A 14,654-nucleotide genomic window follows, 5' to 3' on the forward strand; every position below is an offset into this window, starting at 1 on the left:
TTTTCTGCTTCCTTTGTTTTATATTTTAAGTCATTTTCATACAATATATTTTTCTTTTTGCAGGCATTTTCTAGTCCCATGGTGATCCAGGACTTCTCTTCATACAAACTGTTCTTCCCCGGGGGAACCTGCCCCCGGACCCCAGACAGGGTCGGAGCGCATGTTGCAGACTTGCAGATGCAACTCTGACGGCATGGTGATGAGAAATAGACCCACAATTAATTCCGGCAGCGATATTCAACGGACGCGTCATGCATAGACTTAAACGAAGAAGAGACGTCATCATGTACGTTACTGTTACATATGAATCATAACGTGATGTCACACGGTGGTAAAACACTGAAACATGCTGATGGAGCCGCTGAGGTTTTTGTAGTTCATCTTCAGAAATGTGTAGTTTCACCACGACAGACCCATCAACAACATCCACCGTCACATGACCACGTAGTTTAGTGTCAGTGGAGTCAGATTTTCTTTTCATAAGTCCTATGAATCGTCCTTCACAACTTTCCTTGACCTCATGACCTTTTCCATTGAGGTCAAGGACAAGTAGAGAGGAAGGACGATCCCAAAGCACCCAGGGTTCACAGCGGTGGCTTGTGTGTTACCTATGTGGTGCTTGTTGGCCTGCAGTGCTCAGTGTGACCGACAGCTGCTGGTAGATCTGGTGAACAGAAGTCTGGATTTCAATATGGGGGCTCCTCTTTGCTGCTTTCACACCGTCCTGCAGAAAACAACATGCACTGATATAATAAGACAGGTGGTGAGTAATATTATGATTATTATGATGATATTATAGTGTGTACTGCACCCTACATCTGTATGGAGCTAGAATTGGGTCATTAATGCAGCGTACAAAAAAATGACTCATGAGCGATATATGTGATTTCACACGCGCATATATTAACCATCGCACGCAGATTTAAATCCCTTGAGGCTCAAGAGGGTCTGATCTCGCTCGCGGGAAAAGCAGCTCCGCTGCTCGAGGGTTATTTCTGCGCTCGCGGTGAAACATTTTACACTCGCGCGAGAGGCAGCTCCACTAATCGTGGAGCGCTTTGGTTAATATATGCACGTGTGACATCACATACATCGCTCGTGAGTCATTTTTTTGTGCGCTGTATTAACGACCCAATTCGAGCTCCATACATCTGGCCTTTCTACATCTGGCCTTTCTACATCTGCCCTTTGAGCCAACAGAAAGCATCAGCACTGTCTCTGTGGATCTTACTTTTCTCATGCTCCTCTATCCGCTGATGAACATGTTTCCATGTTTTCATACCTCCCTTTATGAAAGGACTATCACTTGCTGCAGGTGCAAATGCCAAACACACAGAACAATACAGTGATGGTGTTTTTTCACTGGATATCAGCCACTTGCGGTTGGTGCCATGCTTGCTGTGAAAAACTTTAGCTAAGGGGGTGTTGTGGGTTGCTGAGAGATGGTAATGGAAAACGTGTCTGAATCTTGTGGTTGAGAATGTGCAAAATAATCAAAATGATGGGTCTCCTCGTCTACACGAGCATCTGTCTGTACCTGAGGAATCTTCTTCTGGGCTGCTGTTGTCTCCCTGGATACTGTCTCTTCATCTCCTCTCTCAGCATCGGACTCCCCTGTGTTGACTGGCATTAAGAACGCAGAAGGACATAGACACTGTGGTGTCATGACCGCAGATAGGAACTCTTGATTAAACAACTTTATTATTTATTCAATCATTTTACTGTAATGCATTTATGCGGCACAATGAATTCTGTCTAGCGTAACTCTGAATCTAAAGCCTAATGTTGACACCATTCTGAATATCTGGATATCATATAGAATCTCTCTCCTCTCCTGCTCTGTGTGTTATCTGATCTTACATGAAATAACTTGAATGTATATTGTTCGCTCTGTTATCCTGTCTACCTGTCTCGTGTCGTGGCCTCTGGCTCCTCTTCCTCACTTTCAGCAGGGGACTGACCAAGAACAATCATGAAGAGGTCATTTCACTGTGAACACAGATCAAGCTTGAGGTTGTTGTTTTTAATCAATATTTGCATATTATACTGATGTTTTTTCTTTTTAAACCTTCTTTTATCTTTGTTTCTACTCTGTAGAAAAATAAAATGAAATGTATTATTATTATTATTATTATAAACTCTGTGATTCACTATGGGAGATCCAAATAGGCTACTGATAATCATCAGGCCTACACCTCTCTTTTTCATCTCGAACAACTGTTAGCTGAACAACTGTTAGCTGAACAGATGTTAGCTGAACAACTGTTAGCTGAACAGATGTTAGCTGAACAACTGTTAGTTGAACAGATGTTAGCTGAACAACTGTTAGCTGAACAACTGTTAGCTGAACAACTGTTAGCTGAACAGATGTTAGCTGAACAACTGTTAGCTGATCAGATGTTAGCTGATCAGATGTTAGCTGAACAGATGTTAGCTGAACAACTGTTAGCTGAACAACTGTTAGTTGAACAGATGTTAGCTGAACAGATGTAAGCTGAACAACTGTTAGCTGAACAACTGTTAGCTGAACAACTGTTAGTTGAACAGATGTTAGCTGAACAACTGTTAGCTGAACAACTGTTAGCTGAACAGATGTTAGCTGAACAACTGTTAGCTGATCAGATGTTAGCTGATCAGATGTTAGCTGAACAGATGTTAGCTGAACAACTGTTAGCTGAACAACTGTTAGCTGAACAACTGTTAGTTGAACAGATGTTAGCTGAACAACTGTTAGCTGAACAGATGTTAGCTGAACAAATGTTAGCTGAACAACTGTTAGCTGAACAACTGTTAGCTGAACAGATGTTAGCTGAACAGATGTTAGCTGAACAACTGTTAGCTGAACAACTGTTAGCTGAACAACTGTTAGCTGAACGGGGTCCTAGAATATTTTTCGTGAATTGAAATCCCATCACACAATCCCCTGTTGATGCAAGGATCAAAGGCTCTACACACTCCTGTGATCCAGCACACACACACACACCTGTGATCCAGCACACACACACACTCCTGTGATCCAGCACACACACACACTCCTGTGATCAGCGTGATCACAGGCACACCGACTCCTGTGATCTGGGATCTAATCGCATATGAGTGGTGAAAAGCAATATCTGATTTTCATTAGTTAATTTTCAGTAAATTTATATTTATTACTACTTTTGTCAGTTTCAAATTATTTCAGTGACCATTGTGGGTTTTTCTTTCTTTAATGGAAGGGTACCAACAATTTTGTCCATGTCTTTATGTTGGGTTTGCAAACAGAAGAAATGTGTTTTAATAACTGAAAATAACTGTTAGAACTCAGGGGAAACTGTCTTTTAATGTATTTCCTACAGGACATAGAGGCTGACGGACCCCCCCCCCCCCCCCCTCACTGGATCAGCTTCAAAAATTATTGTTATATATATTAAATAAAATATTTTATGCTAACGTTTCATCTTGTGGTTTCTTGTTTTGATTCCAGACTAAAACTCTTTGTATGCGGATTTTACGAAACGTGGGTGGAGTTGGTTAATCGTAAAGTAGTTAATAGTTGAGCTCAATATCTGTTGTGCTTTATTATTTGTCTTTTAACTCATTTGTCCCAGTCGGGATCCTGTAGAATGATGACGCTGGTATTCCAGTGATCTGATTGGTTATTAGTTGGACTGGTGACTGGCTTTGATCTCTGATCTCAGTTTAGTCGTTCAGCATCACTAACTGTACATGAGACTGCAAAGTGACACGCGCCAACCAGAACAGAGACTGTGAGGACAAGAGGAACTGGACTGGAGGAAGTGACGAGGACGACTGACGAAGATGTTCCGCCACAACAACCGAGCGATCGATCAGGAGATGGAGGTCAGGCCGCTTGCTGTTGAAATGGATTTGTCTGTCAACTAATGAACTGATGATTATTAGTGTAGAAATGTGTCTTAATAACTGCACAACAAATTTTAAAGTGCAAAATTAACACTTTAATCATCATTAAAACGGCTGATGATTACGACGGAAGTTTTCCCCAGTAAATACTTTCCAGCTCCGTTAGCATCAGTCTCCCAGACGCAGGCGCCGCTGCAACGTTGGTTTGTTGTGGATCTGAATCGCACTCGGGAGAATCAGTCAGTCATGAGAGCGACATGTTGTCGACTGTTGTCTGGAGGAATGTGTACATGTTGCTGAGAGTATCATCATAACTTACAGTGAAAAGGAAGTGAACTTTAAAGATTTCATCAGGTTCCCTGGCAGGGGAGGAGCTTCTTGTCCCTCAGTGTAGTAAGTGCTGACGGCCTGCAGGGGGTTCAGGGGCTGTTGATGTTCTTGTAGGCTCTTAAATGACTATGAGGCAGAAATACATATCAAGTTAAATCATACCATTGTCTGTCATGTTTCTTAGTTTAATCACATACTGGTTGTCAGCTACATCTAAAATAAAGGGGGAAACTGTAGTTTAATGTATTTCCCACAGGATGGCGAGGCTGACAGTGCAGCCGAGGGAGCACCTCCCGCAGACGTATGTTGTGTTTGTATATTAACATCGTAGCTTGTGCACATGTTAATTATTGAAATGTTTTCGAAATCCTGCAAAACTTTGAGACTGCAACGAGCTGAACACAAAGAACAACACTTTGTTTTTCCAGGATATAACAAACTGAACGTTCTGAATAAAACAAGGATCTACAAATATGACACCAGTGTTAATTTTGGCAACTATTTTAGATTTAGTCTCAGACACTGGATAAAAAAGCTTATTAGTTTTAGTCACATTTTAGTTGTTTATCTTTCATAGTTTTAGTGGACGAGAAGTCCAAATGTTTTCTCTCCAAAATAAATTAAATTAGTCTGATAAGAGTATTATAGGAATGTGCTAACAAATATACTGTAAACTATAAACAAAGAAGAACAAAAAAAAGTTTAGTCACACACTGGTTATCAGCTACATCGTAGCTTGTGGAACAACTAAAATAACTGACAAAACTCAGGGGAAACTGTCTTTCAATGTATTTCCCACAGAATATGGAGGATCTGATGAAGGACCTGAGGGAGATTGTAGACAACTATTTAAGGAATCTGCGTAAAGGACCACACCCCGAAGACATATGTTGGGTTTGTACATCGTAGCTGGTGGAACAACTAAAATAACTAACAATACTCAGGGGAATGTTTCCCCCCTTTTTTAATTTTAAATTTTATTAAATTTTCTCCCCCTCATGTGAGGTGAGCGGTTGGATGAGGTAATGTTTGTATGTTGATGCCTCAATGTTCTGTCTTTTCTCTGAAGAAAGTTGAATGAGTGTAAACTTTCTCGAAATGTATTTCCCACAGCGCGTGGAAGATGACAGAGCAGCAGCAGTCATCCTCGGAGGAGCAGTCGGAGGAGCAGTCGGAGGAGCAGTTGGAGGAGCAGTCGGAGGAGCAGTCGAAGGAGCAGTCGGAGGAGCAGTCGTAGGAGCAGTCAGAGGAGCAGTCGAAGGAGCAGTCGGAGGAGCAGTCGTAGGAGCAGTCAGAGGAGCAGTCGAAGGAGCAGTCGGAGGAGCAGCCGTAGGAGCAGTCGGAGGAGCAACCGTAGGAGCAGCCGTAGGAGCACCCGTAGGAGCAGCCCAAGGAGGAGTCGGAGGAATACTCGGAGGAGCAGTCGTAGGAGCAGTCGGAGTAGGAGTCGGAGTAGCAGTCGTAGGAGCAGTCGTAGGAGCAGTCGGAGGAGCAGTCGTAGGAGCAGTCGGAGGAGCAGTCGGAGGAGCAGTCGGAGGAGCAGTCAGAGCAGTCGAAGGAGCAGCCGTAGGAGCAGTCAGAGGAGCAGTCGGAGGAGCATTACTAGGAGCATTACTAAGAGCATTACAAGGAGACGTATGTTGGCTTTGCATGTTAACATCGTAGCTTGTGCACATGTTAATTATTCAAATGTTTTCTTAAACCTGCAAAACGTTGAGACTGCAACGAGCTGAACACAAAGAACAACACTTTGTTTTCCAGGATATAACCATGGTTCTGAATAAAACAAGGATCTAGAAATATGACATTATGATATATATATGATATTTTAGTTACATTGTAGTTGTTTATCTTTCATAGTTTTTTAGAAAAGTCAAAAGTTCTCTCTTCAAAATGAATTAAATCAGACTGATATGAGAAACAGAAATAGCTATCATCCGACATCATCCAGTGGGCCCATGCGTCCAAACTCACCTGCCACCAGGGAATCCAAAGGACATGTGATGTCATCCTCCAGCGGTTTAGGTGGTCAACTCTGCAGGAGGACACCAAGGAGTTTGTTAATGCCTGTCCTATGCAACCAACACAAACCTTCTCATCAGGCGCCAGCAGGGCTCCTCCGAACTCTGCCGGTCCCACATCGTCCCTGGTCCCACATCTTCCTGGACTTCGTCACCGGTCTACCCCCATCGGACGGCTACACGGCCATCCTCACCGTGGTAGATCGATTCAGCAAGATGGCTGTATTGTATTAACCTGCAGACCATCCTGCCCTGAAGCTGGGCCGCCTCCAGGGGGGAAAATCGAACACTGACGTCCTGCGTGGAACCGGGCTCTATGGTCCCAAACTCGGGCTCCACGCTGAATGGTGGCAGCTCGCGGCTCCGCGTCAGAACAGACATCACACTGGACACAGCGCTGCTGGGACGGGCTGCAGGCGACGCTCCTCCCGCCGACCTGCTGCCAGGTGGAGAAACGGAGCTCTCGTTTGTTATAGATAAACAAACAAATAATCTCACATTTACTCTTCTGGAGGTCTTTAGTCAATATCATCCTCCATTTGTTAAAATCATTCAAATGTAAATAGACAAGGAAATGTCATAAGAGATACCTCCTTGGTCACTGTTGCTGCTTGGATCCATGAGGAGCTGCCAGGAGTATCCCAGTCTGACTCAGTCACTATCTGCAACCCCCCCCCCACACACACACACACACACAAACACACATAATGACCTTTAACATAAACATTTAAATAACAGATCATTTTGCGTGTTCTGGCTCAGTTTTATTATGTTTGAATGTAATGAGCTGTGTGCCCGACGTACTGGTGGAGTCTGGTTCGGTAGAGCATGGTGTCTTTGAAGTGGATGATGTTGGTGCTGCAGGTGAAACTGCCATAGTCACAAACTGTGCTGACGCGCAACTCCAGCCCCCAGTGCGAGCCCTCGACCACGGAGCAGCGGGGCTCCGTCTCCGTCACCTACAAAAACACGCAACGCAGTTCCTCAGCTTTAATGGTGAACTGGTAACTGTCTCTTCAACACATTCAACACGTGTTCTGTACCTTGTTCTTCACGGGTTGCTGCGGTTGCATTCCTGACTTCTGCTGAGAGGCGGGTGTCAGCCACTGGACCGTCCTCTACCGGTCGTCCAAGTCCACCACCTGCTCCACGGGCTGCTCGAACTCCACCTTGTGAACCTTGCATCTCATTGGCTGGTTGTTCAGAGTCACCGGCTGGTTGAAGCTAAAAGTCACAGTCACCTCCTTAGAGCAACCAGCATGGAGGTGTCCCACCTGTAACAAACGCAGATGTCGTTTTTTCATCATGTACGGCTTAACGTCACATTTTAAACATGTTCTAAACCCCGCCCCACCTTCCTCCCTTCAATGTCGTACCTGTGGGGAGAAGACGACCTGGGGTCCAGCAGACGGCCACTCGAACCTCACTGCCGTGCTGCTGCTGTGGTTGGTCATGGTGAAACTCTCCTGATGAGGACAATCTACGTGGCAGTCACCAAAATCCAGCACCTCACAATAACCTGTGAGAGAGAGAATGAGCCTTGTAGATGAATCCAGGATTAAGAATCAAGCAGATCTACTTGTGATTACTAAACCTACTCGACCAATCGTTTGCTCGACCTCGACCCCTCTCGTCATACTCCCGATCCTGCGGATGATGTTGAGGGAGACGAGGTCCCGATAAGTCTCTCCGGTGAGCGGTATCACGTGTCACTGTGCTGGTTGTCCTCCACCTGCATCATCTCGGCCTCGGCGCTCACGGGCCCGTCGGAGTAAAAACTGACCTCAAACTCCACCTGCTCGTTGACATTCAGCTCCATTCTCTGTGGAGGGGATGAGGCCCGTTGTGTTCTGGCTCAGTAAACCATCTCCATTCATAGACGATTTGTTGAACAATGGACAGATACATTTCTAAACTGGTCAAGATTACTTTTTGGAAAGGTCCAGCTTTGTGTAAATCAACAATTCTTGATCTTAAGTTTCTGACGGCTTTTTTCCCCAAACTTTTGACTGGTACTGTACATTTACACCAAACTATACTGTCATTGTTTATATTGAATATGGAAAATAATGGCACAATGTTTTGTGTTATTAGTTAAAATATTTTGCCTCCATTCATAAATTTAACTTAGATTAAGATTTGACAAACAAATATATTGTTTTTTTAAATTACTACATAAAGATAACTCCAAAGGGGCTCACTTACTTTTTCTTGCCACTGTTAATCATAACCATAGCCACCAGGAAATACTATTGAATCTATGCGCTGTCACACTGTGATCTAAAGGGCTCATCTAAAGCACCAACACTCCGTGGAAGAAGAGATATTGCACCTCAATGGGACCTTTCTCCTAAAATAAAGGATACATTTTTTAAAAAAGTACACATACTGTAGGTAAGAATATCTTTATGCCCATTCCTGCACACATATTACTGCAAGTCAAAGATGAACATTTACTGGGACACATCAGTGTGTTAAAGACGGTGAACATCCAGCGTTTTTAGGTTTATTGTCTACAATTGGTTGGTGGGGTATATGATGAACTGAGATGAAATACAGTAAAAGTGGCAATATTTACATTAGTGCACATAGTTTATACATTCTATTGTATAAGCGTAACTATCAGCAAAAGGGAAAAACTGAGGTAGCATAACATGTCTCCTCTGAGTAAAGAGGAGATGAATTTGCCTGTAGACAGACTTGTACCTGAGTCGTCGGAGGCCTCCAGCTGTGAGCAGCTGATGGAGCTGCAAGTGTTGCCAGGAGCAGCCGTGAGGGTGAACACGCCACGTTTATCCAGGATGCCAATCTGGACCTACACAAATACACAAACATTCACAAAGCTCACTTTATCTACTGTATCACATTTATGTGTCTATTATGTGTAGCGATGATTTTGGATTTCTTCTAATTGAAGTAAGTATTCATATCAATTCAATTTTATTTGTATAGCGCCATATCACAACATACATTGTCTCAAGGCACTTTACATAGTGAAGTCAATATTACAATATTACAGGGAAAGCACAACAAATCCCACAATGAGCAAAGCACTTGGCGACGGTGGAGAGAAAAAACTCCTTTTAACAGGAAGAAATCTCTGACAGAACCAGACTCAGTTGTGGGCGGAGCTTCTGTCTCTACCGGTTGGGGTGAGGAGAGAGAAGAGAGAGAGGAGAGGTGGGAGGAAAGAGAGGAGAGAGGAGAGAGGAGAGGGAGGAGGAGAGAAGAGAGAGAGAGAGAGAGAGAGAGAGAGAGAGAAAGAGAGGAGAGAGAGGTGGGAGGAAAGAGAGGAGAGGGAGGAGGAGAGAAGAGAGAGAGAGAGAGAGGACAGTTGTACAACCGCCGCTTTAATCTCTATCAGACTGATACTTATAATTAAAAAATACATTATGTTGTTGTTATTATTAGTAATGATGATAATGATGATGATAATAATAATAATAATAATAATAATAATAATAATGACGGGTTTGGATCCTGCAGCTCTGGGTTCAGAGATACACTAGGAGAGATAGAAAACACAAACAGGGTTAGTGACATGTAATGTTGATACATGGGGGCAGAGAGAGAGAGATAGAAAAAGAGGGAGAAGGAGAGAGTTTGAGAGAGGGAGAGAGATGCTCATGATATAAGTTCCCCCAGCAGTCTCGGCCTATAGTATCATAATAAAGAAATGGTTTATTAAACACCTGAGCAGCTCGAACTATAATCTTTATCAAAGAGGAAGGTTTGAAGTTTAACTCTAATGTAGAGATGTCGTCTGCCTCCTGGTTCCAGAGGGGAGGAGCCTGGTGGCTGAAGGCTCTGCCTCCCATTCTACTCTCACAGACTCTGAACCACAAGTATTCCTGTGTTTACAGAGACAAGTGATCTATTGGGATAATATGAAACTATGAGCTCTGTGAGATATGATGGAGCTTGATTATTAAGGGCTTTGTAGGTTAGGAGCAGTATTTTGAATTATATTCTGAATTTTACAGGAAGCCAATGCAGAGATTCTAACACTGGAGAAATATGATCTCTTTTTCTAGTTCCTGTCAGAACTCGTGCTGCGGCATTTTGGATTAACTGGAGTCTTTTCACAGACTTATTGGGGAACATCCTGACAGTCATGAATTACAGTCGTCCAGTCTAGAAGTGACAAATGCATGGACTAGTTTTTCAGCATCCTTTTGAGATAGGATGTTTCTAATGTTCTTGATATTGCGCAGGTGAAAGAAGGCTGTCTGTCCTAGAGACTTGTTTCATGTGTGAGTCAAAGGACATGTCCTGGTCAAAGGTAACTCCAAGGTTTCTCACAGTAGAGCTGGAGGCCAAGCTAATGCCATCCAAGGTAACTATATGATCAGATAATGTTTCTCTGAGGTGTTTAGGGCCGAGTATAATGACCTCAGTTTTTTAGAAGTAAAAAATGATAAGTCATCCAGGCCTTTATGTCTTTAAGACAGTCCTGAAGTTTGTCTACCTGATTAGTTTCAAGTGGAGCAGAAGGGGAAGACTGTCAGCAGAGAGTTGAAGAGGATTCAGGAGCAGAGCTCCTCTCTGACAGACAGTATCTCTGCTGTCAGACAAGACCTGCAGAAACACAACATGCCGTTCTTCAGAAGTTATGGATCCACTCAGGCCAGAGCCAGAGCCCAGAGCTCGCTGTCGGAGCCTCAGCCGCTCTCAGGAGCTCTGATAGATGTGGCCCAGCACCTGGGCAACCTGTCCTTCAGGGTCCGGGAGAAGATGAAGGAGAAGGTCCAACTCAGTCCCGTCATTCTGGACCCAAACACTGCACATTCCTGTCTCTGTCTGATGATCTGACCACTGTGAGATGTGGAGACACACGTCAGCAGCTCCCTGACAATCCACAGAGACAGTCGGTATCCCACTGTTCTGGGCTCTGAGGGCTTCAGCTCAGGGAAACACAGCTGGGAGGTGAAGGTGGGAGACCATCCTCAGTGGAATATAGGTTTTGCAAAACAGTCAGTTGTCGGGAAGGGAGAGTTATTTGCTTCACCAAAATATGGAATCTGGTGTTTATGGCTTCTTCATGGAAAATACACCAATGGTAATAGTGTGACTGTGACAATGAAGAAGAGTCTCCAGAGGATCAGAGTCCAGCTGGACTGTGACGGGGGGAGGTGTCCTTCTGCGATGCAGAAGACAGGACTCACCTCTACACGCACAGAGACACTTTCACTGAGAAACTCTTCCCATTCTTTCCAATTGGTCCGTCTGGTGATGCCACTACTGAAATCAAAAATCTGTCAGTGACATTTCTCTGGTATTTGAAGTTTTTCTATCGATGTCGTGTGAGATCTAAACTCACCATCACACTTCTCACTCAACTTTTTTTTCTGATTTGATATGGTGTTGACTTAAATGAAAATCATTTATTAACATGTTTTGTTCAATTAATGATTGTGACTCCTGCGCTTGTTATTTAGTTTGAGTTACTTTCTTTCAAAATGATGGGTCTCCTCGTCTACACGAGCATCTGTCTGTACCTAAGGAATCTTCTTCTGGGCTGCTGTCGTCTCCCTGGATACTGTCTCTTCATCTCCTCTCTCAGCATCGGACTCCCCTGTGTTGACTGGCATTAAGAACACAGAAGGACATAGACACTGTGATGACATGACCGCAGATAGGAACTCTTGATTAAACAACTTTATTATTTATTCAATCATTTTACTGTAATGCATTTATGCGGCACAATGAATTCTGTCTAGCGTAACTCTGAATCTAAAGCCTAATGTTGACACCATTCTGAATATCTGGATATCATATAGAATCTCTCTCCTCTCCTGCTCTGTGTGTGTTATCTGATCTTACATGAAATAACTTGAATGTATATTGTTCGCTCTGTTATCCTCTCTACCTGTCTCGTGTCGTGGCCTCTGGCTCCTCTTCCTCACTTTCAGCAGGGGACTGACCAAGAACAATCATGAAGAGGTCATTTCACTGTGAACACAGATCAAGCTTGATGTTGTTGTTTTTAATCAATATTTGCATATTATACTGATGTTTTTTTCTTTTTAAACCTTCTTTTATCTTGTTTCTACTCTGTAGAACTTTGAGATTGCTTTTAGCAATGAAAAGTGCTCTATAAATGAAATGTATTATTATTATTATTATTATAAAGTCTGTGATTCACTATGGGAGATCCAAATAGGCTACTGCTAATCATCAGGCCAACACCTCTCTTTTTCATCTCGAACAGATGTTAGCTGAACAGATGTGAGCTGAACAACTGTGAGCTGAACAACTGTGAGCTGAACAACTGTTAGCTGAACAACTGTTAGCTGAACAACTGTTAGTTGAACAGATGTTAGCTGAACAACTGTTAGCTGAACAGATGTTAGCTGAACAGATGTTAGCTGAACAACTGTTAGCTGAACAACTGTTAGCTGAACAACTGTTAGCTGAACAACTGTTAGCTGAACAACTGTTAGCTGAACGGGGTCCTAGAATATTTTTCGTGAATTGAAATCCCATCACACAATCCCCTGTTGATGCAAGGATCAAAGGCTCTACACACTCCTGTGATCCAGCACACACACACACTCCTGTGATCAGCGTGATCACAGGCACACCGACTCCTGTGATCTGGGATCTAATCGCATATGAGTGGTGAAAAGCAATATCTGATTTTCATTAGTTAATTTTCAGTAAATTTATATTTATTACTACTTTTGTCAGTTTCAAATTATTTCAGTGACAATGGTGTTTTTTTCTTTCTTTAATGGAAGGTACCAACAATTTTGTCCATGTCTTTATGTTGGGTTTGCAAATAGAAGAAATGTGTTTTAATAACTGTTAGAACTCAGGGGAAACTGTCTTTTAATGTATTTCCTACAGGGCATAGAGGCTGACGGACCCCCCCCCCCCCCCCCCCCCCCTCGCTGGATCAGCTTCAAAAATGATTGTTTTATATATTAAATAAAATATTTTATGCTAACGTTTCATCTTGTGGTTTCTTATTTTGATTCCAGACAAAAACTCTTTCTATGAGGATTTTACGAAACGTGGGTGGAGTTGGTTAATCGTAAAGTAGTTAATAGTTGAGCTCAATATCTGTTGTGCTTTATTATTTGTCTTTTAACTCATTTGTCCCAGTCGGGATCCTGTAGAATGATGACGCTGGTATTCCAGTGATCTGATTGGTTATTAGTTGGACTGGTGACTGGCTTTGATCTCTGATCTCAGTTTAGTCGTTCAGCATCACTAACTGTACATGAGACTGCAAAGTGACACGCGCCAACCAGAACAGAGACTGTGAGGACACGAGGAACTGGACTGGAGGAAGTGACGAGGACGACTGACGAAGATGTTCCGCCACAACAACCGAGCGATCGATCAGGAGATGGAGGTCAGACCGCTCGCCGTTGAAATGGATTTTTCTGTCAACTAATGAACTGATGATTATTAGTGTAGAAATGTGTCTTAATAACTGCACAACAAATTTTAAAGTGCAAAATTAACACTTTAATCATCATTAAAACGGCTGATGATTACGACGGAAGTTTTCCCCAGTAAATACTTTCCAGCTCCGTTAGCATCAGTCTCCCAGACGCAGGCGCCGCTGCAACGTTGGTTTGTTGTGGATCTGAATCGCACTCGGGAGAATCAGTCAGTCATGAGAGCGACATGTTGTCGACTGTTGTCTGGAGGAATGTGTACATGTTGCTGAGAGTATCATCATAACTTACAGTGAAAAGGAAGTGAACTTTAAAGATTTCATCAGGTTCCCTGGCAGGGGAGGAGCTTCTTGTCCCTCAGTGTAGTAAGTGCTGACGGCCTGCAGGGGGTTCAGAGACTGTTGATGTTCTTGTAGGCTCTTAAATGACTATGAGGCAGAAATACATATCAAGTTAAATCATACCATTGTCTGTCATGTTTCTTAGTTTAATCACATACTGGTTGTCAGCTACATCTAAAATAAAGGGGGAAACTGTAGTTTAATGTATTTCCCACAGGATGGCGAGGCTGACAGAGCAGCCGAGGGAGCACCTCCCGCAGACGTATGTTGTGTTTGTATATTAACATCGTAGCTTGTGCACATGTTAATTATTGAAATGTTTTTGAAATCCTGCAAAACTTTGAGACTGCAACGAGCTGAACACAAAGAACAACACTTTGTTTTTCCAGGATATAACAAACTGAACGTTCTGAATAAAACAAGGATCTACAAATATGACACCAGTGTTAATTTTGGCAACTATTTTAGATTTAGTCTCAGACGCTGGATGAAAATGCTCATTAGTTTTAGTCAAATTTTAGTTGTTTATCTTTCATAGTTTTAGTGGATGAGAAGTCCAAATGTTTTCTCTCCAAAATAAATTAAATTAGTCTGATAAGAGTATTATAGGAATGTGCTAACAAATATACTGTAAACTATAAACAAAGAAGAACAAAAAAAAGTTTAGTCACACACTGGTTGTCAGCTAC

The 14,654-nt window shown here is 42.8% G+C and overlaps 1 protein-coding gene, 1 long non-coding RNA gene and 1 pseudogene across 3 annotated transcripts; 2 read left to right on the top strand and 1 right to left on the bottom strand.

Moving 5' to 3' along the window:
* Positions 1–361: 361 nt before the first annotated feature.
* Positions 362–6,904, bottom strand: LOC118319671. Its single transcript, XR_007031432.1, has 6 exons — positions 6,806–6,904; positions 6,169–6,654; positions 4,184–4,320; positions 1,907–1,989; positions 1,538–1,623; positions 362–724 (listed from the first exon to the last, which is right to left on the bottom strand). It is a non-coding gene; the product is annotated as an uncharacterized LOC118319671 (long non-coding RNA).
* Positions 3,686–6,018, top strand: LOC118319669 (glycine-rich cell wall structural protein-like). 2 transcript variants are annotated; one of them, XM_035650229.2, is made up of 4 exons: positions 3,690–3,843; positions 4,451–4,495; positions 4,996–5,088; positions 5,308–6,018. In XM_035650229.2, the coding sequence occupies exons 1-4, from the start codon at positions 3,802–3,804 to the stop codon at positions 5,857–5,859; spliced, it is 732 nt and encodes a 243-aa protein (XP_035506122.2). In that variant the 5' UTR covers positions 3,690–3,801; the 3' UTR covers positions 5,860–6,018. The 2 variants fall into 2 exon arrangements, with proteins under 2 accessions (XP_035506123.2, XP_035506122.2); XM_035650230.2 differs by lacking the exon at positions 4,451–4,495 and having other exon boundaries at positions 3,686–3,843.
* Positions 6,905–8,869: 1,965 nt separating the features above from the next.
* On the top strand, positions 8,870–11,844 carry LOC118319991 (annotated as a pseudogene).
* The last annotated feature ends 2,810 nt before the right edge of the window (positions 11,845–14,654 follow it).

The sequence above is a fragment of the Scophthalmus maximus genome, chromosome 9 (assembly GCF_022379125.1).
Source record: "Scophthalmus maximus strain ysfricsl-2021 chromosome 9, ASM2237912v1, whole genome shotgun sequence".
NCBI classification, from domain to species: Eukaryota; Metazoa; Chordata; class Actinopteri; order Pleuronectiformes; family Scophthalmidae; genus Scophthalmus; species Scophthalmus maximus.

Coding starts and splice junctions, on each gene's coding strand:
- LOC118319669 (XM_035650229.2), top strand. CDS start 3,802: ATGTTCCGCCACAACAACCGAGCGATCGATCAGGAGATGGAG. Junction 3,844..4,450: donor CGATCGATCAGGAGATGGAG/GTCAGGCCGCTT, acceptor TATTTCCCACAG/GATGGCGAGGCTGACAGTGC. Junction 5,089..5,307: donor ACCCCGAAGACATATGTTGG/GTTTGTACATCG, acceptor TATTTCCCACAG/CGCGTGGAAGATGACAGAGC.